The sequence below is a fragment of the Perissodus microlepis genome, chromosome 10, assembly GCF_051167445.1.
Source record: "Perissodus microlepis isolate ML-2025 ecotype Zambia chromosome 10, ASM5116744v1, whole genome shotgun sequence".
Classification (NCBI taxonomy): Eukaryota; Metazoa; Chordata; class Actinopteri; order Cichliformes; family Cichlidae; genus Perissodus; species Perissodus microlepis.
In genome coordinates, this window is record NC_140470.1 from 1510488 (window position 1) to 1533526 (window position 23039).

The 23039-nt window shown below is 42.8% G+C and overlaps 1 protein-coding gene across 2 annotated transcripts; it reads left to right on the forward strand.

Moving 5' to 3' along the window:
- On the forward strand, positions 1 to 21143 carry ints2 (integrator complex subunit 2). Of its 2 annotated transcripts, none has more exons than XM_084941424.1 (25): positions 1 to 128; positions 1381 to 1689; positions 1871 to 2009; positions 2386 to 2488; positions 4957 to 5070; positions 5852 to 5982; positions 7124 to 7294; positions 7933 to 8153; positions 8256 to 8381; positions 8593 to 8664; positions 9991 to 10105; positions 10570 to 10638; positions 11511 to 11645; positions 11744 to 11920; positions 12109 to 12223; positions 12974 to 13078; positions 13188 to 13352; positions 15418 to 15619; positions 16894 to 17019; positions 18008 to 18209; positions 18462 to 18743; positions 19260 to 19367; positions 19584 to 19689; positions 19986 to 20162; positions 20692 to 21143. In XM_084941424.1, exons 2-25 carry the CDS (start codon positions 1385 to 1387, stop codon positions 20871 to 20873), a joined length of 3648 nt encoding a protein of 1215 aa, XP_084797550.1. In that variant the 5' UTR covers positions 1 to 128; positions 1381 to 1384; the 3' UTR covers positions 20874 to 21143. The 2 variants fall into 2 exon arrangements, with proteins under 2 accessions (XP_084797550.1, XP_084797549.1); XM_084941423.1 differs by lacking the exon at positions 1 to 128 and adding an exon at positions 396 to 738.
- The last annotated feature ends 1896 nt before the right edge of the window (positions 21144 to 23039 follow it).

Below are 23039 nucleotides of genomic sequence, written 5' to 3' on the forward strand. Positions count from 1 at the left end.
ATTTCTTCTCGCTGTCAGCGACAGGGGGATAAACGGGTCCTGCTCTCTGTTTTCCTTCACTTCTCACCAATTGCTGTCTGTATATTCTTCAAAATGTGGAATTTATACTGACACCAGAAACTGTTTGGGTAAGTACAAATCAAGATTAAATGGAGTTAGAAATGGGCAGGAATCTAAAAGCCCTAATATCTCATCATAAGCGGTATTTGCAAAACAGTGTAATCAAAATACTACATATTATTATTTTTTAACATTTCCACCAGTCTGGCATAAGCTAGAATAAACCGTTTCCATTGTTGTCTGTCCGTTATAACATAGTCAAACTATAGAAAATTAAAGCGTGTGTAATTTAGCTGTAACTATGAAAGAATAGCACTCCCCATCATATACACGCGCCTATGATCACAGTGCTCGCAGCACGCGCAGGCTGGAGTAGTCTTTGTTCAGTCATTGCTGCTTCACGGCACCGACGACATTAGTGCTTTTGCTTTCACGATATCCACGGTGTTCCCTGTGGGTAACGATGAGATTTAGGGTATCTATAATGGAGTGAAAGTACCAAACAACGGCAAAGACGTTTCCACAAACGTGCCGACACAATCCAGGACAAGTTCCTCTGTTATTGACTTGGGGCTCTCCCCGATCGTGCGACCGCGGGGGCTGACGGTACAGTCTGACGTCTGAAGGCCTCCGCAGTGATAACTGTTTAAAACAGTACGTGTCATCTTAATGAGCCAGGTAAGGGCGTTCTTGTGAATTCGTGTATTTATGTTACACTTACTTTATAGCTTAGACGGACCCGTCAACTCAAGGTTGTCTTGTGACAAACTAGCCTAGCTTTTAGCTCTTAGCTTGCTAGTAGTATGCTAAAAGTCTTTCCAGAAGCGAACTGAATGAGTGTTAGCTACTGCTAGCTCATATGTAGCCTTAAAAAAACCCCAGCTAAGAGTTCGAGCGATTTTAGCCGAATTGCTGGTGCTTTAAAAGGCATATATTAAAGATTTCTGAAGGTGAGTCCAGATGATATTTTCACAAGGACCCAAAAAACACTAGTTCATGTATTACTCCCAGCAGTTGTTAGCATTTGCTTTAGTTAGTGGTTATAGACGGCTGTTACCTTGTTTCTTTAGTGGCGTGTAACAGCTTTTCTGTTTGTAGTGACTAAACCTATGAACAAGTTATCAAACAAAATCATTACCATCAGCGTACAAGTTACTCTCGCGTTAAAAATGTATATCGAGGAATGAATGGTCACATTATGACAACCGTTAGCTCTGCAACTTAAAGTGTATGTACTGTTGAAAACAGACTAGCAGACTGTAGAAAAAAATGCATCCAGTTTTCCTCTTTAAACTGTCAGTTTTGTCTGTTTCCCCCAAGGTGTATGCACGGAGCGATGGGAGACAGTGCAGGGCTGCAGTTTGTCAGCTCCTATGCTTTTGAAGCCATGCAGAAGGTAGATGTAGTGCGCCTGGCTGCGTTAAGTGATCCGGAGCTGAGGCTGCTGCTGCCCTGCTTGGTGAGGATGGCGTTATGTGCCCCCGCTGATCAGAGCCAGTCCTGGGCACAGGACAAGAAGCTTATCCTCCGCCTGCTCTCTGGGGTTGAAGCCGTCAACTCCATTGTAGCACTTTTGTCTGTTGACTTTCATGCCTTGGAGCAGGATGCACGGAAGGAGCAGCAGCTTAGGTATGACTTATTTTCACATGGTAACACTATATACTGGCACAGTAGTGGGTTACAGGGTGGGAAAAGCTGCTTATCAGGTCATACATATACAGCTATATTTGTTACTGTGTTTAAAAAAAAAAAAAAAGCCTACTTGGAGTTCATTTTAGCAGTATACATAATGTACCGTCTCCTCTGCTAGGCACAAGGCAGGTGGCTCTAATGCAGAAAGCATCCTGGTGTCACAGCTGCAGCACGGCCTAACTCTGGAGTTTGAACACAGTGATCCCCTCAGGAGGCTCCGTCTGACCCTCAGTGAGCTCCTGGCTATCATGAACAAGGTACAGTCAAAGCTCCCCTTATAATTCAGTAAATCTCTGGACACTGACGATGATAACTGAGCATCCGCGTTGTATAAATGTGGAACAAACATGTCACGTATACCTGGGACAGCTGTGTATATGTAAAGAAATGGAAGTATGAATCATATTAATGAGTGTCACCTGTGGACTACAGAAACAAGATTGTGCTGCTTTCATTAACTTTGAAGTTTCTATCAGAATTACGACTAAATCTCTGCCAGCTGCTCTCACTTGGAATGAAATTAACTGCGTCTCAGTGCTGCTGTTGTCCTTTAGTAGATCCATCTTCATCTAATAGGGTGAGTTGGGTGATGCGTCCCTGTGGCCTGTTTCACATTCCCGTGTTGTTTCTCAGGTGGCAGACTCAAATGGAGAGTTTTTCTTAAAGTCTTCTGAACTCTTTGAAAGTCCTGTGTACTTGGAAGAGGTTGCGGATGTCCTCTGCATTTTACAAGCAGGTAAAAAAGAAAAAATGTCATTTTGTTTGCAGCTACATTATAATAGCATTGCATTACCATCAGGTACCATGCGTTACCATCTCGCTGCAGGGCAACCTGCTTGCGACAAATAAAGCTGTCATTCATTCATTCATTCATTTAATGCAGCAACATTCAAAAACTAGAAAATGCATTTTCTGAAGAAACTGCAGTGTGAATGCTGATAGTTGAATGTTTTGAGCTGAAATGAAACAATTTCTGAATGTTAAGTTAAAAATGTTGACTGAGCTGAATAGGGATGGGTATCGTTTAGGTTTTATCCGATACCAGTACCAAACCGGTACTTTTGAAACGGTGCCGGTGCTTAAACGGTGCTTAAAGAATGGAGAACACACACTTTGTCCAAAAACCTCTCACGTTCAGCTGTTTTGTTTTTTTTTGTAAAAAGATAACAATGTTAGCCTTTTCTGCAGCTATGGGGCATATATGGCATCACTCTTGGCTGGAAGCAGTGCTTAATCAATGGAAAAACACAAACTTTATCCAAAAACCTCTCACGTTTAGCTGTTTTCCACTTTTTCTTTGGTCATTTTAACCTTTTTGGCCAGGGTGAAGGGAGTATCTGCCATCAAACAAGAAGACAGCCGCATGTAGCTATGATGGTGTTTGCTAGTTCACCTTACATGCATTAATGTAATAACGTGGTTAGCCTGCTCAACGTAAATTACACACGAACAACATTAAGCTACTCACGCAGAGAAGAACGGCTGCTGCTGCATCATCATCCTCATCATTTCTGCTACACTGGCAGGGCTAGGGGCCAGGACTCTCCTCTTCGGGTTTTTGGGGGATGTTGCTAACTCCGGGTCCGATAACAGGCACCACACCCGCAGTAGATGTGCACGGTGTGAGGTCTCGCAGCAAGCTATCAAATACGGTGCATTTCTTGGCTTTAACAAAATGCTATGTGTCGCCAGTTGTTTCATCAGATTCGAGGTGTTACCTCCTTTGACAGTATCACAGTATCAGCTTAAAGCACTTGTTGCAGGCTGCTGAGTTTGCATCTTTTGCTGTGAAGTACAGCCAGACTTTTGACCGCTTCGCCTTGGGCGTTTTCAATCTGTAGCTCTGCTCTAAAAGAACGTACGTACCTGGGCCCGCCTACTATCCTCGGAAACGTAAAATGATTGGCTGGAATCTAAAGTGTATCACAGCTCAGGGAAAAAAAAGCACCGAAATGTGCGCTGCTTTTCGGTCTGGTTACTACCGTTTATGTCAGAACCGGTGCCATCATGGCACCGGATACCGGTACTCATCCCTACAGCTGAAATATACTGCATAATTCACCTGAAAGATAAAGTGGAGAACTGTTGAAAGCTGAAGTTCACACAGAAGAAGTTTCAAAGTTTGAAAGTAGATGATGTTAAAATGTACATTAGAAAAAGCTGACTAAATTTTTTTTTTAGAAAAACAAAACATCTGAATGAATATTGAAGGTTCATATTCTTTTAATCACTGAGTGACTGAAATGTGGGAAATTCAACTACAGACAGGTAAAGGGTGTCAGTTCTAATCCACACCTACCAGCTGGGGCTGGCAAAATCAATAAGGACAGGCAGATCCAAAGGCTGTCGACCACTTTGCTTGAGCATCCATGCTTGAGGTTTTTCAACAACTCCATTTTTTTACCCGACGGAGTTCATTTAAACAACAAATGCACTGAAAAGCATCCGCTCGGCGTCTTCAGTCACCTCACAGAAAACTTTCCTTCACAGTCCAGAAAACCATATGTTGTTCATTTTAGGCAATGTGAGCAACACGTAGCTAAATTGTGCTCTCATTTTTCTTTTCTGTTGCCTCTCGCCCCCCAACCAGTCATGACAGATGGCTGCCCCTCCCTGAGCCTCGTTCTGTCAGAGGTCTCTTCCTGTTTAAAGGAAGTTTTTCCTTTCCACCGTTGCCTAGTGCTTGCTCTCATAGGGGATCATTTGATTGTTGAGCTTGGATTTAATTGAATTGGATTGAACAACATTTTAAACATTCGGGTGAGAGGTTCACATTGTAGGGAGCACTACAAAGTCTACAAATGAAAAAAATGTCATTAGCGGCAAATCAAAATAAAGAAAACAATTTTTGAAAAGCATCTTTTGCTGCTCTGTTGGCAAGTGTTAAAAACACGCTGAAGCTCAAACACTAATTGTTTACAGCACTTTGTCATGTAGCTGATTTCTGCTTGAAGAGCAGTCTGCAGCCAGCCACTCCCATCTCCTCACAGCCTTGTCTTTTTCTTGTAAAAGGCAGTGACTTGCTTTTTGATAAATACAAAATAACTGAAAAATTGAAATAATCCAACTAATAAACAATCCACTGCTCCCGAGAGTTCAGAAATAATGCAGCATATTTAAAATAACTTCTGTAAATCTAGTCTGAAAATAATCAGTTTCTTTGACTCTGCCGTCTGAAGTGTGTTTGGATTTTCTCCGTCTTAGAGCTGCCTTCGCTCCTGCCGATCGTGGATGTGGCCGAGGCTTTGCTTCATGTCCGCAATGGTGACTGGTTTCTGTGTCTGCTGGTTGCCAATGTTCCTGACAGCTTCAATGAAGGTAATTCATCTGTTGCACAACGCTGCACATTCTGTCAGCAGATAATGGAAAATGGAGTGGCTGATTAATTGACAGGAATAGTTGGATATAGTCAGTCAGTGTGGAGGAAACGCTTTATTAGAATTACACACTGATATCTACAACTATATGTGTTGTTCTTAATTCTGTTCATGGCAGTGGACCGAGAGTGCAGGCATTTGTCTTTGACTGATGATGAACATTATTATGATGTCATCCTGACTCACCGAGAGCCCTTTGAGAGGCTCTCTGGAATAAAACGCTCACTGTCTCCTTATCGCACAGAGTGTCAGAGCCATGTCAGGCGCAGATTTGTGCTGCGTAGCGGTGATCATCACAGATTCCTTTTGGCTTTGCTGCTGCAGTTACTCTTTCATTGACATGAAAGTGCAATGGATTCATCCTCAGATGAAGTGCTTGTAAGGTTTGCCATGTTAAACACCAGCTGGCAGCCAGACTTCACCCCGCCGCCTCATCAATGGTGTATGAATGATCCAGGAGTAGCACAGATGGAAACTAATTCAATTTCAAAGCGTTGCCATAATGCCAGCTACTAAATTTACTTTTAAACAATATACAGTGGGAAAGTGAAGGACAAATATGCCAGAGAATTGATGTAATCATGGCTGTTGTGTATTGAAGGACATAACTGGGATCTGGAAGTATTCAGATTATACAGTGTTGAAAGTCTGCATACGTTTCTCCTCATTTGCTGTAAGGATATAGTAAGCAGAAGGTCCACAGTGTTTCTCTGTTGTTGCAGTGTGCAGAGGTCTGATTAAGAATGGAGAGCGTCAGGATGAGGAGAGCGTAGGTGGGCGGCGCAGGACTGAAGCGCTCCGGCAGCTATGTCAGATGAATCCCTCACAGGCTCTCAATATCCGGGCTATGGTGGTAGGTATACTGTTAGTATAATGGCGGGACTGAACTCACACCAAAATCCCACTTTATTTACAGCATCCCAAAAGTCATTTATTTCAGATGAGAGATGAGTTCACTCATCTAGTAGCTGCTCTTTTTCTACTCTGGATGCACATTTTCTGCAACATTCATTCTGCTGCCCTGTTTTATCCCATTAATTATGCATGTATAAAATAAAATTAATACTCGCACCAGCACATTTGGAGCATCTGCTCCTTTTTTATGAAGCGCTCTCCTGATTAAATGTTTGGATAGCACGACGGTTGTGTTTGCAGAAACATAGCCGCATTAAATATTGATTGTGATCTCAATATAATTATTTGCCGTTAAAACATATCTTCCATAATTTTGCAGTTTCTCTTAGTAACAAATTTAACGCGGCACCCCAGCAAAGCTCATCGGTTTCTCTGCCTCGCTAAACGTAGCACTGCTGGTAATGTAACAGTCATGCACAGATTTCAAGAATGAAAATCAGTTTGATAGACAAATGTTTTGCTTACACCACTTTGTTAAATGATGAATAATTTGTAAGCTGTAGACGTTTGTTTGCTTTTAGCTCCTAAACATCACTCTTTAGTTATTATAGACTTGACTAACGACTGGCTCTGCTGTGCAGGGAACTATTTTTCTCTGCTTAAATCAACTCACCTGATAGAGGGCAGTAAAAGTGATAGGATTTTGCTGTTTAGTCATTTGTGTTGTGGTACTAGTGACGCTGTCCCCGAGGGGGAGAAATGAGTCTTATTTCTATCGCTCATAGAGGTTACAAGGTCGGCTATTGAACGAGGCAGAAGAAATTCATTGCCTTGCTGAATGATTCATTAGCAGAACTCGTACTTGGCTGGACTTTGTGGTCTCGAACAACAAGGTTTGGGAATTGATGGGATCCAGTGCTGAAAACAATGTCTGGTGAAGGGCAGTAGAGCTCGCAACCAGCAAGGTCAAGTAACGCGTGATGTTAGAAAATAATGTCGAGAAACATTAATAGTAGGATGACGAGGAATAGTGAATTTAAACAACAATGATAGACTAAGTCATTATGAAAGAACATGATTAATATTTGATAGAACAGGTGACGCTCTGTAATTGACTGTGGGTGCTCTGTGTGTTCCAGGTGGAGGAGTGTCACCTGCCTGGTTTGGGTGTGGCTCTCACTCTGGATTATAAACCAGATGCAGCAGATGAGGCAGTCAGCCCTCTTGTGTCTTATGTCAGCGGACTGCTGCTTGGCACCAATAGCAAAGTCCGTACGTGGTTCAGTATGTTCATTCGCAATGGACAACAGGTAAGGCCCCGGTTTACTCTGGTATTTCCTGACAACACATAAACAGTCACTCCTTTAGGTGCAAGAGGTGGAGCACCCAAAATGTCCTCAACATGCTGGATTGTTCTTGTGATGTTTTTAAAGAACAGACAGTAATAATGAGATCCTGGTGGGAGTATCATTTGTAGCCTCCATCCTTTCTTGTATTACTCGGTGTTCAGTTGGATTGCCCCAAATTTAAGCTAACATTCAAAATATCACAGCAGATATAAAGGAGATCACGAGTCTGGCTATCTGCTGGCATTTCTTGCAGTTTATGGAGCGCAGACACGCTTTAGTCAGCTTTTCACTGTAAATGTCATCATTTGTTTAAATTTCCCTTTCATAAAATGTTGGGGGGGGTTTAGGCGATAAAGCTCCCTCTGAGGAGGAACGGAGCTTCTGCTCGGCATTGGAGAAATGTCCTAAAATGTTCCTCTACGTTTATTTCATTTTTAATTTTTTCATAATTATTTCCTGGCAAGTTGCTGCTCATGCAACGAGTCAGTTAATGATCATAATTATCAGATTTGTAAATGAACTTGGGCAAACTTTTACCAAGGCCCAGCGGTGGAAGCATGAAAGTTAAATGGTGTCCTCTCCTCACTCGGTCCTGCCAGCGTAAGAGGGAAAGCAGCTCAGTGCTGTGGCAAATGCGCAGACAGCTGCTGCTCGAGCTCGTTGCCATCCTGCCGCGTTCACGCAGCACCCATGTGCCCAATAATGGCGACATGGAGGAGGAAGGAGGCTCGGGGTACTCTGGCCTCAGAGAGGAGCACGTGGTAAAGGCCAGCGCCCTGCTCCGACTGTACTGCGCCCTCATGGGTATTGCAGGTCTCAGGTGAGTCAAAGATCATGATAGCTTTTGTTACATTTGATTTTATAATCAATATTTTATGTACTAGTTGTAACAATGTATTTTAATCGCTGTGTTTCCTTCCAGACCTACAGATGAGGAAGCAGAGCAACTACTGCAGCTGATGACCAGCCGGCCTCCTGCCACTCCTGCTGGCGTTCGGTTCGTCTCCTTGTCTTTCTGCAAACTGCTGGCCTTTCCTACTCTAGTCAGGTACATAAAGTTTATTGACTCTTACTTTTAGACGTCTTTGTTTTATTCAGCCAACACAAACAGGCCAGGGATCACAAGCTCTTTTTAGCTGCCGGTGGTCTTGAATTTTGATTTGCCCGCTGCTTACCAAAAAGCCCTGTCGGTGTTTTTTGGCATTAATAGTATTCTTTTCATATGTTGACTGAGCATTATCCTCTGTGTGCCTGTGCAGCACTCCAGAGCAAGAACAACTGATGGTCATGTGGCTCAGCTGGATGATCAAAGAGGAGGAATACTTTGAAAGGTAACAATAAAAAGGCATGACTTTATGGAGAACGCAAAAGATTAGAGAGCAAAATTCATCACAGGAAGCTGTCACATGTCACTGAGTTTTCTGTGACACACGTTATTGTACTGATTTTATATGTCGTAAGCTTTAAATGTTCATCACATCAGCTGTAATAGGATGATGTCTTTACAGAATTAGTCTATAATGCAACATAAACCCATGTGTGAAAGCATTTGTGGCACTTAGATCCTGATCCTGTCTCCTATACTGTGAAACATATTATACACAGCTGCTGATGGTGGTGACCTCCTTTTTTGGTCATATGAAGAATCAGCAGATTTGTTTTTAAAAAAATGTAATTTAATTTTTTTAAATTAATTTCAGGAAGTAGAGCCAGTACCATCACCGAGTTTGGTGTCGGTATAAGAAAAAGGTGCTGAGCTCTTTACATGTCAGCTTCCTCGCCAGTTTTGATTTGACTGGTATATATCTGACATACATAGATAGCTGTATGGTGTCTTTTCTACTCCTGCCATCCAGCTCAGGTATTACTTTTAAACAACCACAGCATGCTTGTCCTAGAAATATGAATTGCTAACCAGCTACGGCTAAAACCAAAGCTGCCTGTAGGCACAGATTTCTGTTTGGGCCCGTTCAGTGTCTTTTTCATAAGATCCAGGATAGTAGACATGGACATCAGAGGGGACTTTAAAGTCAAGAACCTCATTTTGAAAATTGGACATTATCAGTCAGTTACATTAGTTATGTGCATCTCCAAGTTTGGCCCGTTGTTGTTGCTCCAGTGCTGATGATGCAAGTGACAAGGATCAGTGGATTCACGCTAATCGGTGTGCCGAACATTTCTTTAATTCAGCTCTGATAGATTTCAGTGCCAGATGAAGAGGGATGAATAAGGAAAGGCAGATAATCTAAGGATGCCTATACACACTCTGTTTCCTTGCCCCTTGACCAAGTGACCGAGGAAACAAAAAACGTTCCCACAATGAACAAGAAGTTGAAAGTATTAAATCATCTTTATGTGTTGAACTCGTTCCTTGGAGATTTGTTTTTCCTGTATGAAGTCTATGACCTGTTTCAGCACCTTCAGCATTGAATATGAATCTGTGTTTTTGTGACTCGAGTCCATAAACCATAAATCTGACAGGTTTGTCTGACTAACCTAAAGGCTGTGAGAGGAAGGTTCGGGTGTGTGTGGGTCGATGTAACGGTCATAATCACTTTTATTTAAATTCTGTCCTGCAACATGAAGGCTTAACGACAAACCTAAATGTCTTCTCTCACTTGCCTCTCCTGCATATGTGTTTGTCTTCCTCCTTACAGCGCCGCAGGCGTATCTGCTTCTTTTGGAGAGATGCTATTACTGGTTGCCATGTATTTCCATAGCAACCAGCTCAGCTCCATTATTGAGTTGGTGTGCTCTACTTTGGGGATGAAGGTAAGGTGGTAGGTGGGAGGGAGGCAGTGATCAATACATCAGTCTGGCTGACCAGCCACTGGCCCCTCTCTTCTGCTGCAGCAGTGGTGCATATAAAGACTATATCACTAATGAAACATTTGCAGCATACACGTATCTAGCTAGCTGCTCTACACCCTGCAGCCAGTTTTCAGTGTTATTACTTATTAAGTGCACTATTGTTTCTTGTCTGTGTGCTAAGTAGTTTCCCTGTCTCACTGTATTTCCCACTAAGATGTGTATTGTAATTGGATTTAGAGCCTGTTTGTTTCCACCCCTAGGGCAATCCTCTCAATTCAGTGTTGTGCTTGCCATGTAGAATTTTTCTTATGAAATATGAAAAGAGGGAATTACAAAATAGCAGCGCTGCTGCCTACAGGCTGTTTTCACTCACAGCAAGCCTGCCACTCTGGATGTTTTTCATAGTTTTTGTGTAATTCCTGCAGATTGCCATCAAGCCCAGCTCACTGAGCAAGATGAAGACCATCTTCACACAGGAGATCTTCACTGAACAGGTGTGTATGTATATTACAAGTCCATCATTGTGGATTGTTACTGGGCAACCACCGTTTTTGTCAGTGATTTGATTTAGATCTGACTCAACACCTCCATCCTTTCAGGTTTCACTGTTTGCTATCAGACCAATGGAGGGGGGGAGGGGGGGGGGGTATGATTTGCTGCTGAAACCTTTTTCATAGGAAGCACAGAAAGTTTTGACTTTGGTATCTTTAGGTTATTACTGCTTGACGTTGGCAAACTGTCACGGTGCATAACAGAGTTTTCACACCAGTATAGACTATTAGCATCACACACATCTGTCTGTCTGTGTCATGGGGTAAGCTTCTTAAACAGTGTTATAGGAGAGATCGGACACCTCATGAGTCTTGAACCAGTAAATCCCATGATGGCAACGATGGTTGGATAGTTTTAACCCTATTTTGTAGCAAACTTTTTAAACTGTTTTTTCAGATTCAATTTGATATTAAAGTTAGGAGCTACTTTTGGCTGCTCCCTTATTTCCCAAGGATCGGCATATTTGATTTGGCACACATTTGGTGCCCTTTGCCTTTTCTGATGCTGCCCTCCCATTTATCTGGCATTGGGACTAGGAGTGCACTTGGCTGGGGTTTATCTCCTAACAGAATTAAATTAACCATCATTCACATATATGGTGAATGTGTTAACCACTGCACCACGGAGCAACTATATTATTTCGATAATGATTCAAAACGTAAAAACCTGGCCAAAGATAATGGTTGGGCCCATGCTGCTGGTATAAAAGTCAATTTTCCTGTCAAGGAGCGGTACAAAAGAAATGTGGCACAAATGTTTATAGTCTTTACATTTCTGAACTGTTAACAACAGTTGTGTGACTTTGGCTGTGCAGGTGGTTACAGCTCATGCAGTTAGGGTTGCAGTGACCAACAACCTAAGTGCCAACATCACAGGATTTCTTCCCATTCACTGCATCTACCAGCTGCTTCGGAGCCGAGCCTTCACCAAGCACAAAGTGTCTATTAAGGTAATGCACACGTTATGGCTGATTGTGACTATTGCGTAACTTTGTACTACTGCACAGCTGTTTGAAACTGTGTTGTTGCCCTTGTGTGCACCTTCTAGGACTGGATCTATCGCCAACTCTGTGAGACGACAACACCCATCCACACCCAACTTATTCCCCTAATTGATGCTTATATCAACTCCATCCTTACTCCAGCTTCCAAGGCAAACCCAGAGGCCACCAACCAGCCAATCACAGAGCAGGAAATCCTCAATGTCTTCCAGAGCTCTGCAGGAGTAAGTCGCTTCCAAAGCTAAATCTGCACCCTTACAAAATACCAGTGCAGTGCATTTGATGGGTTATTGTTAATTTTGTTTGAAACATAATTACACTTTCATAATCCATAATTTTGCTCACTTTGATCTTCGTAGTTTGGAAATAGGTTTGTAACCGTTATATCCACGTTTGCTGGTGATCTCTTTAGCAAGCGGATGGTAGTCGAGCAGGACGGCAGCGCTACTCTATCACCACCCAACTGCTTATCCTGTACTACATCCTGTCTTATGAGGAGAACCTGTTGGCTAGCACCAAACAGCTGGGTATGTATGAGGCTGTTTCCCAACAAAAACACTGCGATGTGTTTGGCTTCCCTTTGTGCTCTTGGCTCACCTCCCTCCTGCTTCTCATTTTCTCTTTCTGTGCCTGTCTGAATTGCATCCTTTGTCATTTTCCTCACTGAAGAATGCATTGTGTGGATGATGAAGGGAATTTGTCAGCAAGTGAGAAGAAAAAGGAACCTTTTGTCCTCTGTTAAGTTGTAGGAGATGCTCTGGATGTGCAGTCATTCATCCTTTTCTCTCTTGGCACTGAATGTTGGCTGCTTCATAGAGAATAAATGGTTGGCTGACAAAGAGCCAAGTACAATGGCTGCGGGAGCAAAGCTAACTAGGACAGCTGTAGGTTAGATTGAGCATTAGCAGTTAGCCTAGTCAGTGTTTATTCTCTCCCGTGACGAGCTCTCCTCTTGCCCTTCATTAGGCCAGATTTATGTGAGAGTTTATGCCCATCTCTTTAATTGCTGTGTTTACCCAAGTGCTCTCTCAGCCTTCAAGGAAGGAGTAATGAAGCCCATCAGCAGTGGTAATGAACCCACGTCAATGAAAAATCACCTCAGCTTCTCGAACGCATCGGCACAGCGGCTCTGGTGTCCTCACACAATCAAATAAAACATTTATCCTCCATCTCGTCCTTATTTTGCTTCACATTTTCACTCTGTTTAGTATTTCATTTAGTATAGTTTCTGTGATCCACTCACTCGTCCTGTTTTCCTCTTTTTCTGTTTTTTTAAGCCCTGATGCAGAAGAAGCCAAAATCCTACTCTGCAGCCCTGATGGACCAGATCCCCATTAAGTACTTAGTTACCCAGGCCCAAGGGCTGCAGCAGGAACTCGGGGGTGAGAGTCACTTTTGGCTTTTTCTTACTAAACACATGGAGAAAAACCCCCAAAAGGTAAAAATGATTTGATTATTGTAGACTGAACGCAGTTTCTTCACTGATCCCAGGTCTGCATTCGGCCCTACTAAGACTGCTTGCTACCAACTACCCACATTTATGCCTTGTGGAGGACTGGGTGTGTGCGGAGGAGGTGACCGGTACCCTGCCCCTGTTGAGGAAGATGATGCTTCCCAGCAACACCTGTAGATACACCCAGAGACAGCTTCACCAGGGTGAGCACAGGAAATTTAAGATGTAGCTGCCTAATTTAAGTTAAAAATATTAAGAGAGAAACATTTTAAAGTAATAAAAACCCAGACAGATAATTGATGGCTTTACTAGCACCACTGACGCTAATCTAGACGTCACAGTTGGGCGAGTGAAATGCCAGATTATCTGTCTTAGGTTGGAATACAATCATTTATCAATCTGTAATCTTTGTGGTTAATCTTTTATGCTGTGTTGATCCTACAACTGCTGAAGGATCAACAGTTTCAATAGATGTAGGTGATGTGTAGCTACATCCAGATGCTGTGTGACGCTGCACGACAAACCGCAGAGAGCTGGCGTCTCGTTTATTTGGCCTCTGTCATGTGGTGTTCTTGTGTTTCTCTGATCTTCATTGTAGTAGTTTAAAAGAAAGTTGTTTGAACTGAGTGATGGTTACATACTTGAGTGTTGCGGAGCCTGTCTCTTAACCTGAACAGCTTACTCCATTTGTATGGCGTTATTTTTGTGCCACTATTCTGAGCGCACGTAAAAAAAGTTTGCAGGTGCAAGTGTTGTATTTTGAGGAGAAATTTATTTTGAGCAAAGAAAGGCTAAATTTGAGTGAACAAAATTCATTGCTGCGTGCAAAAACTGTATTTCAGTGTTTGCTATTATCCACACACACACACACACACACACACAACAGCAGCCCCTCTCGCTCAGTTTTTGCATTTGCGCTCGCTCGCAATGTGTTGCTCGCGCTCTCAACATTTCTGCCCGTGCGCGCTCAACTCTTTCTCTACACCGTTATATTTGTGCCACAAAACCAGCCAATCACAGACTTGGATGCAAAAAAATCTGATTGGCTGTTTTGGTCTCCAATCAGCTCGAAATGACGAAATGCAATATCCCAGAATCCATTTGGTCCAAAACTCAAAGGAGGCAGTGGCAGAGGAACACAGAGTGGCGGAGTTTGAAATATTACTCTTTCTGGGTCACAAAATAAACTTTAAAGATATTTTCATGCGAGAATGTTTCTGTGTAAACTTCAAATATCTGCTCGATTCATCAAGACATCACATATTTGCATAAATGCTCTGATGTTTTCAGAGATGCCTGTTACCCACCAGCTGACCGCATAGCTGGACTGGCCATTGGGCATCCCGGACATTTGCCTGGTGGGCCGATGATGATTTTTCATTTTTATGTTTGTTTGTTTTTGGGCTGGACCAATTACAATACATCCGTATTGAAGGGAAAGGAACGCGATTAGTCCCGGACTTCAGCTAGAATCAAAAAGACAAAGCTGGAGTTATTCTGTCTTTACGTTGCACAGCTGCCTCTTCTCCCCTCATTCTCTCCCCTCCGTCTCCTGTTGCTACTTCAATCATGAAACTGATCAAGAGTGATATTTCAAACTCCGCCACTCTGTGTTCCTCCGCCACTGCCTCCTTTGAGTTTTGGACCAAATGCATTCTGGGATATTGCATTTCGTCATTGCGAGCTGATTGGAGACCAAAACAGCCAATCAGATTTTTTTGCATCCAAGTCTGTGATTGGCTGGTTTTGTGGCACAAATATAACGGTGTAGAGAAAGAGTTGAGCGCGCACGGGCAGAAATGTTGAGAGCGCGAGCAACACATTGCGAGCGAGCGCAAATGCACAAACTGAGCGAGAGGGGCTGCTGTTGTGTGTGTGTGGATAATAGCAAACACTGAAATACATTTTTTGCAGGAATGAATTTTGTTCACTCAAATTCAGCTTTTCTTCGCTCAAAATAAATTTCAAACACTTGCACCTGCAAACTTTTTTTACGTGCGCTCAATTTTTTTTTTACGCGCGCTCAGAATAGTGGCACAAAAATAACGCCATACATTTGTAGGATTTAATCTGTGATTTACATTTTTCCTCTCTGACTCTTGAAATGCATCCGTGCTGCTAAAGGAATCTGTTGATTAACCTCAACGGACAATCGCACAATAATTCTCAAGTGTATTTATGATATTGTGCTGTGCACTTGTTGTACACTGATGGAGATGCAGCCAAAGCTTTGTACCTCAGAGATTAAAGCTTATGTTTTCCGCCCAGCCTTCCAGAAGTTGCCATCAGGTAGTCCCAGGCTGATGCGTATCCTGGAACATTTAACACTGCTTTCACCTGGAGACCTGATCCCTTACGCGGAGGCCCTCACAGCCAGCATGGCTCTGCTGCTGGAGCCTGCTGTGCCTCGTCGTATACTACAGACCGTCAACAAGCTCTGGATGGGTCTGAACACCGTGATGCCCCGCAGGTACGTGCTCCGGACATGCAATCAGGAATTTGTGCCTTAAAGCATTAATGGAATCACTTGAGTAAAATTGGTCTAAAGAATTTTCTTGTCCTCACTAATTAGAATTTGACATCACTGAAGTGAATGAACACCCCTGCTGCTGCTGGTTAAATAATAATTATACATGTTTCCAGTAAAAGGCTTACAGGGGTGTTTGACTTGTTGCTTCCTCTTCTAGGGCTGTAGTTGCTGGGAGGCTCTGTAAATACAGGACATGAAACCTGTAGAGCAGGAGATGTTGCTCTTAACTTTCAGCTGTCTGCTCAGTGATTATTGTATAAACAGATCAAAGACACTGAGGTGAGCGACTGTGTCGGCCTTTGTGAACTCTGGACAGATGAGGTTAACCTCACTCTGCTGCAGGGCTCAAAGGAGCACAGCTACCAAAAGGAGCCTGTTACAAGACGAGCTCAGGCAGGAAGACTGAGAGGGAGATGTAAGGGGTTGTCGGGGAGCATGCTAGCGGGCCGTCGTTATTACCGTGTTGTTTGGAAAATACGGCACACTTAAAATCAATCCTTTGATTTTTCTGAAAGTCGACAGAGCCCCTTATAATCCCGTGTGCCTTATGTATGAACTCTGGTTGTGTTTACTGACCTCGAAACGATTTTATGTGCACGGCGCTCGAAAATCTGTCAAATGTTTCAGTACGACTTTGCTAAGCTACGAAGCCGCACCGCTTGATGGATTGTCGGAGCATTACGGCTATCGTAGGCGGAGCCTCGCGGAGTGATACGTACTGTGCTTCAACATAATATTACCGTATCGTGTGTGTATAACCTCTTTTTAAGTGTTGTGGATATTATACATGGTTATGCTGAGGATATGTCGGCCAGTTTCCACTGGAAATGCTTTTTGGTTAAACTGTCAGCGAGGAATTTGCATTTGCACTGTTAAAATTTTATATAACTTTAATGCACATAAAAAACAGCTGCTTGTTTAAGTGAAAATACATTAGTATAGTGTCAATTATATCGTCAGTTATATCGTTATCGCAAATTTTCAAATGTATATCGTGATAAATATTTTTGGTCATATCGCCCTGCTCTAATCTGAATATTAATCTTGGGCGTAATACTGTCAGTTTTACTTTGAGCAGTTTTAATGTTGTCCCTTAACAAGGCAGTGTTTCTTAGTCTTAGTTACGTCAGAGTTCTTTAAAAGCCGGGTACAGTCGGTGCTTCAGTTAACAAAACTTTGTGTGGTGGGAATGAAATTGTGTGTCTGTGTCACAGGCTGTGGGTGATGACGGTAAACGCCCTCCAACCTTCAGCGAAGCTGCTCAGGCAGCAGAGGTACACCCAGAATGACCTGATGGTCGATCCTCTCATCGTGCTGCGCTGTGATCAGAGAGTATACAGGTGACTACAAAAAGCCACGCATGGACTCAAACATACAGTCTCAGACGTGTTGCAGTAGGTGGGCTTTCATGCGGTCCACATTTTCATTGAACCCTTTATGACCGGGCAGCGCGGGCACGCTCCGTTTTCCGTAACTATTTTTAAAGCCCGGTAGAACTGGAACCACGTAAGCTAGCGCAATCATTTTTTTTGCATATGAAACCGGAGGAGTTGTACTTACATCTTATGCCATCAGCTCGTCCTCAGTCACGGTTTCCTTCCACACATAGCCTTGCAAAACCTGCATAAAAAGCACTTGCAGCAACAAAAACATAATATTCCAGAAACAGGCTCGTCCGATCAGCTGTTCATAACACTTCCTATGTTGGAATAGACGTCAGCGTGAACTGTTGCATCTCCGCCATTACCTGCCCGGAACTGGAAGTGACATCATTTTCACAGAAAATGTATTTTTTTGTCCTGTAGGGCATTTACAAAGATATGCGGGTATTTTTAAAATAAATTTTGAGTTTATGCCTTTCTGTATCGTGTCTGGGAGGCTTAAACTCAAACTGCTGGAAATAATCTGTTTTGATGCTATTTTTTTGCAAATTTGCATCATAATATTTATTTTCATTTTTCCTGCAGCATATAAAAATTAGTGTATCTCAAAAATAAAACTATGAAGACACTCAAAATAATTTTCCTGTGGTTGGAAACTATTTTGTGCAACTTTTTGTTATTTACAGTTTTGAGGGATGAACCTCTGAAATTTCTCTAACTAGAAATATATGGAAAAAAACAAATGATTTTCAATTTTTTTTGTCATTTATTGCTCTTTTGTATGTAGTTACTAAGGACTTAATGCATACATGTTATTAAATTTAGGCTATAATGGTTGTATTGATGTATAGAAACTACAGCATGTAAGAATATAAAGATAAGCTCTGGCAGACTTGGTTCTATGATGCGTCTTAATTGTCAGGTAACAATATTTGTTTTTGGCCAGGTGTCCTCCTTTGATGGACATTGTCCTTCACATGCTGAATGGCTACCTGCTGGCCTCGAAAGCCTACCTACAATGTCACCTGAAGGAGACGGCCGACTTTGATCGACAGAGCCAGACTGTGTCGAGCCTCGGTGTGCCGGGACAACCGGATACGCCGGAGGTCACCAGGGAGGAGCTAAAGAACGCTCTTTTATCTGCGCAGGTCATTTGAGTTTTATAAGAGTGCTATGCATCTGACAGCATATTCATTGATTCCTAGCCCTGTTTCCTGTATCACGTTGTTTCTTCATGCCCCCCAAAATATTACACTCCAAAATTTGCAAATCTTATTTTTATGTGAAATTTCTATCTTACTGATGTTTCAGTAAAACAAAAAATGCAAAAAGACACTAAAGTGTAACGGCGGGCCTTTTATGCAAAGTCATTATAAATCCTTGTTTTTGTCCAACTGCAGGACAGCGCAGCAGTGCAGATTCTTCTGGAGGTGTGCCTGCCAACCTCTGAAGAGCAGCAGCTGGGGGCCACCACAGACAGCCTGTTGAGGAGCATTCGTGGCCCCGTGCCAGGGAAATCGAAACAGGGAAGCCTGGGGCCTGCAGCCAAGGGGGGCGTGGAGGCTGCGGAGCCAGAGGGAGGTTTGCTCAGTGATTTGAGGGAGGTGCAGTGTCTCATCTGTTGTCTGCTGCATCAAATGTTCATCGCCGACCCCAACATTGCCAAGTTGGTCCACTTTCAGGTAATATATTGTGAAAATGCTGGCAGGTTTATTGTGCCATTAGGCACCATCTTGTAGCATCCTTCCACATTTTCCTATTGAAAGCATTACAGTCATTGATAATTGATTACACCGTAGAGCAGAAAATACCTTCAGTGCGTTTTTCAAGAAGATCCGAATCATATTGACCCCATTAGTCATCAGATTGTGCCGTGGCGTAAGTAATAAGTGAGTGCAGCGCTCCCAGAAGCAGCAGACAGCCATATGGTGGACTTCATCAAACCGCTTCCTGTCACAGTAATCCATCCACGCTGCTGAGCAGGAGCTGCTGAGCAGGAGCTGCTGAGCAGGAGCTGCTGAGCAGGAGCTGCTGAGCAGGAGCTGCTGCAGTGTGCATCGGCGCACACGCATGTTTACGCTAGCACTCATTTACATAGACGACTGTTTGAATAAATGAACTGCTTATTTGCGATTTCTTGCTTATGTTGCTAGATTAATTCCAAGTTTCCTGTTTCCTCTTGTCTCCCTGTCTGCCAGGGTTACCCTCAAGCTCTGCTGCCTCTAACTGTGGCAGGCATTCCCTCCATCCATATCTGTCTGGACTTCATCCCAGAGCTGCTGGCCCAGCCCCAGCTGGAAAAGCAGGTGAGGCCTCCCAACCTCCCCTCCCCTCTCTTTTCTGGCTTTCACTCCTAGACTTGCCCTGGGTTTGTGCCAGAGCCTCTCTTACACTGTTGTGCTTTTATTTATTTATTTATTTTCTCCAACCAGCTCTGCTCGCTGCTCTGCTGAGTGTTTGCATATTTGCTACATAAATAAATGTATTAAATGTCTCACTGTTGTTATCGTGTGTCCCTGCAGATCTTTGCAATCCAGTTGCTATCATATCTGTGCACCCAGTACGCCCTACCCAAGTCCCTGAGTGTGGCCAGGTTGGCCATCAGCGTCATGGGTACACTTCTTACAGGTCAGTAAACACTCTCTTTACGTCTCACACGCTTATGCATGTGGTGATATACTTCCTCTTTTAGTGCGCATCTTTTCATCATACTGTCTGTCAAACATTCAGTCTGCTGCCTGCACACTGTACAGTTCATCTTACATAAATCAGCTGTTGGCACACAGATGTTTTTATCCCTGTGTTTAGCTGCCATCCTCTGGTGTTTATCTGTTAGTGCAACATTATTTCTCTACACTGTATTAACTGTTTATCAGCCTTGTGTATAGTGTTAATTGTGTATTCGTGTGTGTTTTGCTTCCTAGTGCTGACTCGTGCCAAGCGTTTCCTCTTCTTCATGCCCACCCTGCCATGCCTGGTGGCTTTCTGCCAGGCGTTCCCTCCACTCTACGATGACGTGGCAGCTCTCTTAGTACAAGTGGGCCAGGTTTGTTCTTCGGACGTGGCCACCAAAGCCCGGGACATCGATCCTTTTATCGCGCGTAAGCATGATTACTCATTTTCTTGGCAGAATAATGTAACCGTGGACACAAAAATATTTTGACCCAAATCATTTTTGTTCATCTTTTTAAAAATCCACAATCCAGATGTTGTAATTAAAGCCATCTGATCATTTCTGTCCTAAATGTCTAAGAATTATGAGAAAGGTCCTTCATCATTTATTAGCTTTGATGTGTTTGAGTGAAGCCTGATGTTGCCTTACACATAAAGACCAAGTGCCAGCCTGCTCCTCAGACTGAGGGTTTGAAGCTCGGTATTGGTATCACTGCTGTTGGACCTGTACTCACTGTGGATGTACAGCTCGTGTATTTCACTGGATCTAGTAAATGTGTAGTAGGAGTATACCTACCATAGACATTTAAAGGTGTTGTCCATGTATGCTACTGCAGACAGGCTTAATCTACTTTGTTTATTCAGCATTTCTGGACGCTTCGATTGGACATAGAATAATTTGTGTAGATGAGTTTAGATCTACCAGTGCTAAAGAAAAACACTTGTTTTTTCACTCAGGCTTGCAGTATCTTAAGGAGAAACCACTGGAGGCTGTGGTCTCAGGAGGACACCCCTGCAAGCTGACTCTACCCCAGAAGACAGCAGAGGAGCTGGGTGGGGCTGACCCTGATGTCCAGCTCTGTTACTGCATAGAGGCCACCTTCATGGACATTATCAGCTGCACCCTTCACGGACTATAGAGCAAACACACAGAGACTCTGGATGGTTCAAAGGGACTTGATTAAACCAACAACTCCAAACACTCTGTGTTCATGTGCTCTGTGATGATTTGTAGAAAGTACAAAAATGAAAATGTTAAATGTTTTTGGGGTTTTTCTTCGACCTCTGTAAGCATATTTTTTTAACTGTAAGTGCTACGACCTTTTTTTCTCCGGCACTGAAAAAAAATGTTGCCTTCAGATGTGAGAGTTTTGTAACGTATTTGTTTGTAATAAAACAAAGGAAATATCCGTCTGAGGTTTATTCTGCAGTGGGAAGTTTGGATAGATGTGGCATCTCTTCTCAGCATAAATCTGGACTCCTGGTTTTCTGCCCCTTGCATATAATTAAGATTTTATTTCTTGTTTTTACTGGAAATACTTAAATTTTTTTTTATGCAATCAAAAAAAGACCTTTAAATCCAGTTACAGTTAAGTCTTAGGAGTTGCACAAGTTTTTGACCTTTTAACATTTTGTTTAACACAAGTTCACAAACATCAAAGAAGAAAAAAGGACGATTGGAGCAAACGAGTTGGTTCTGTTGGATATTTTTACAATAATCTTGATAAATACCTGAAATATACAGAAGAACCAATTCTTGTCAGTTACAATTAGGGATGGGTATCGTTTAGGTTTTATCCGATACCAGTACCAAACCGGTACTTTTGAAACGGTGCCGGTGCTTAAACGGTGCTCGAACCGGTGCTTAAAGAATGAAGAACACAAACTTTGTTCAAAAACCTCTCATTTTTTTGTAAAAAGATAACAATGTTAGCCTTTTCTGCAGCTATAGGGCATATATGGTATCACTCTTGGCTGGAAGCAGTGCTTAATCAATGGAAAAACACAAACTTTGTCCAAAAACCTCTCATGTTTAACTGTTTTCCACTTTTTCTTTGGTCATTTTAGCCTTTTTGGCCAGGGTGAAGGGAGCCGCATGTAACTACGACGGTGTTTGCTAGTTCACCTTACATGCATTAATGTAATAACGTGGTTAGCCTACTCAACGTAAATTACACATGAACAACATTAAGCTACTCACGCAGAGAAGAACGGCTGCTGCTGCTGCATCATCATCCTCATCATTCTGCTACACTGGCAGGGCTAGGGGCCAGGACTCTACTCTTCGGGTTCTTGGGGGATGTTGCTAACTCCGGGTCCGATAACAGGCACCACACCCGCAGTAGATGTGCTCGGTGTGAGGTCTCGCAGCAAGCTATCAAATACGGCGCATTTCTCGGCTTTTAAAAAAACGCTATGCGTCGCCAGGTGTTTCATCGGATTCGAGGTGTTACCTCCTTTGACAGTATCACAGTATCAGCTTAAAGCACTTGTTGCAGGCTGCTGAGTTTGCATCTTTTGCTGTGAAGTACAGCCAGACTTTGACCGCTTCGCCTTGGGCGTTTTTAATCTGTAGCTCTGCTCTAAAAGAACGGACGTACCTGGGCCCGCCTACTATCCTCGGAAACGTAAAATGATTGGCTAGAATTCAAAGTGTGTGACAGCTCAGGGGAAAAAAGCACCGAAATGTGCGCTGCTTTTCGGTCTGGTTACTACCGTTTATGTCAGAACCGGTGCCATCATGGCACCGGATACCGGTACCCATCCCTAGTTACAATGTTTCCAGTAACTAAAGTCATTAAAATGGTTTATTTGGTTTATAATGAAATCTTTGTACCTTTGAGCACAAACATGATCGGTTCCTTCTAAAACAAGCAGCTGATTTCAAAGACAGATAAATAGCACTTAAGCATATTCAAACATTCACACGCTTCAGATAATAACTTTGGGTTATGATTATTAGATGACCTGCTGCTTGTGCACGTGTATAAAAATACTGTCCAACTTTAAAAAAAAAAAGAAGAAAAACTTGTTCAGGCTTAAGCAAAAACAGTGTTTTTTTTCTAATTCTTGAATTCAGGCTGGGCTCGACCCCCCAACCAGCCCATGCTGATTGTGTGCACTCTAATGTGTAGCTGCTATCTCACATGTACCTAGGGATGCATCATCATCTGTAGGCCTCGTGGGCTGATATCAGCCTATCAGGATATAAGATGGCATTTAGCGATGTCAGTGGCTGATCTGTATCTGTCGTGTCACGCCACTGTTGCAGTAGGTAAATGTCCAAAGATGTCGAGATAAAGAGC

Coding starts and splice junctions, on each gene's coding strand:
- ints2 (XM_084941424.1), top strand. CDS start 1,385: ATGCACGGAGCGATGGGAGACAGTGCAGGGCTGCAGTTTGTCAGCTCC. Junction 1,690..1,870: donor CGGAAGGAGCAGCAGCTTAG/GTATGACTTATT, acceptor CTCCTCTGCTAG/GCACAAGGCAGGTGGCTCTA. Junction 18,744..19,259: donor CCAAGTTGGTCCACTTTCAG/GTAATATATTGT, acceptor CCTGTCTGCCAG/GGTTACCCTCAAGCTCTGCT.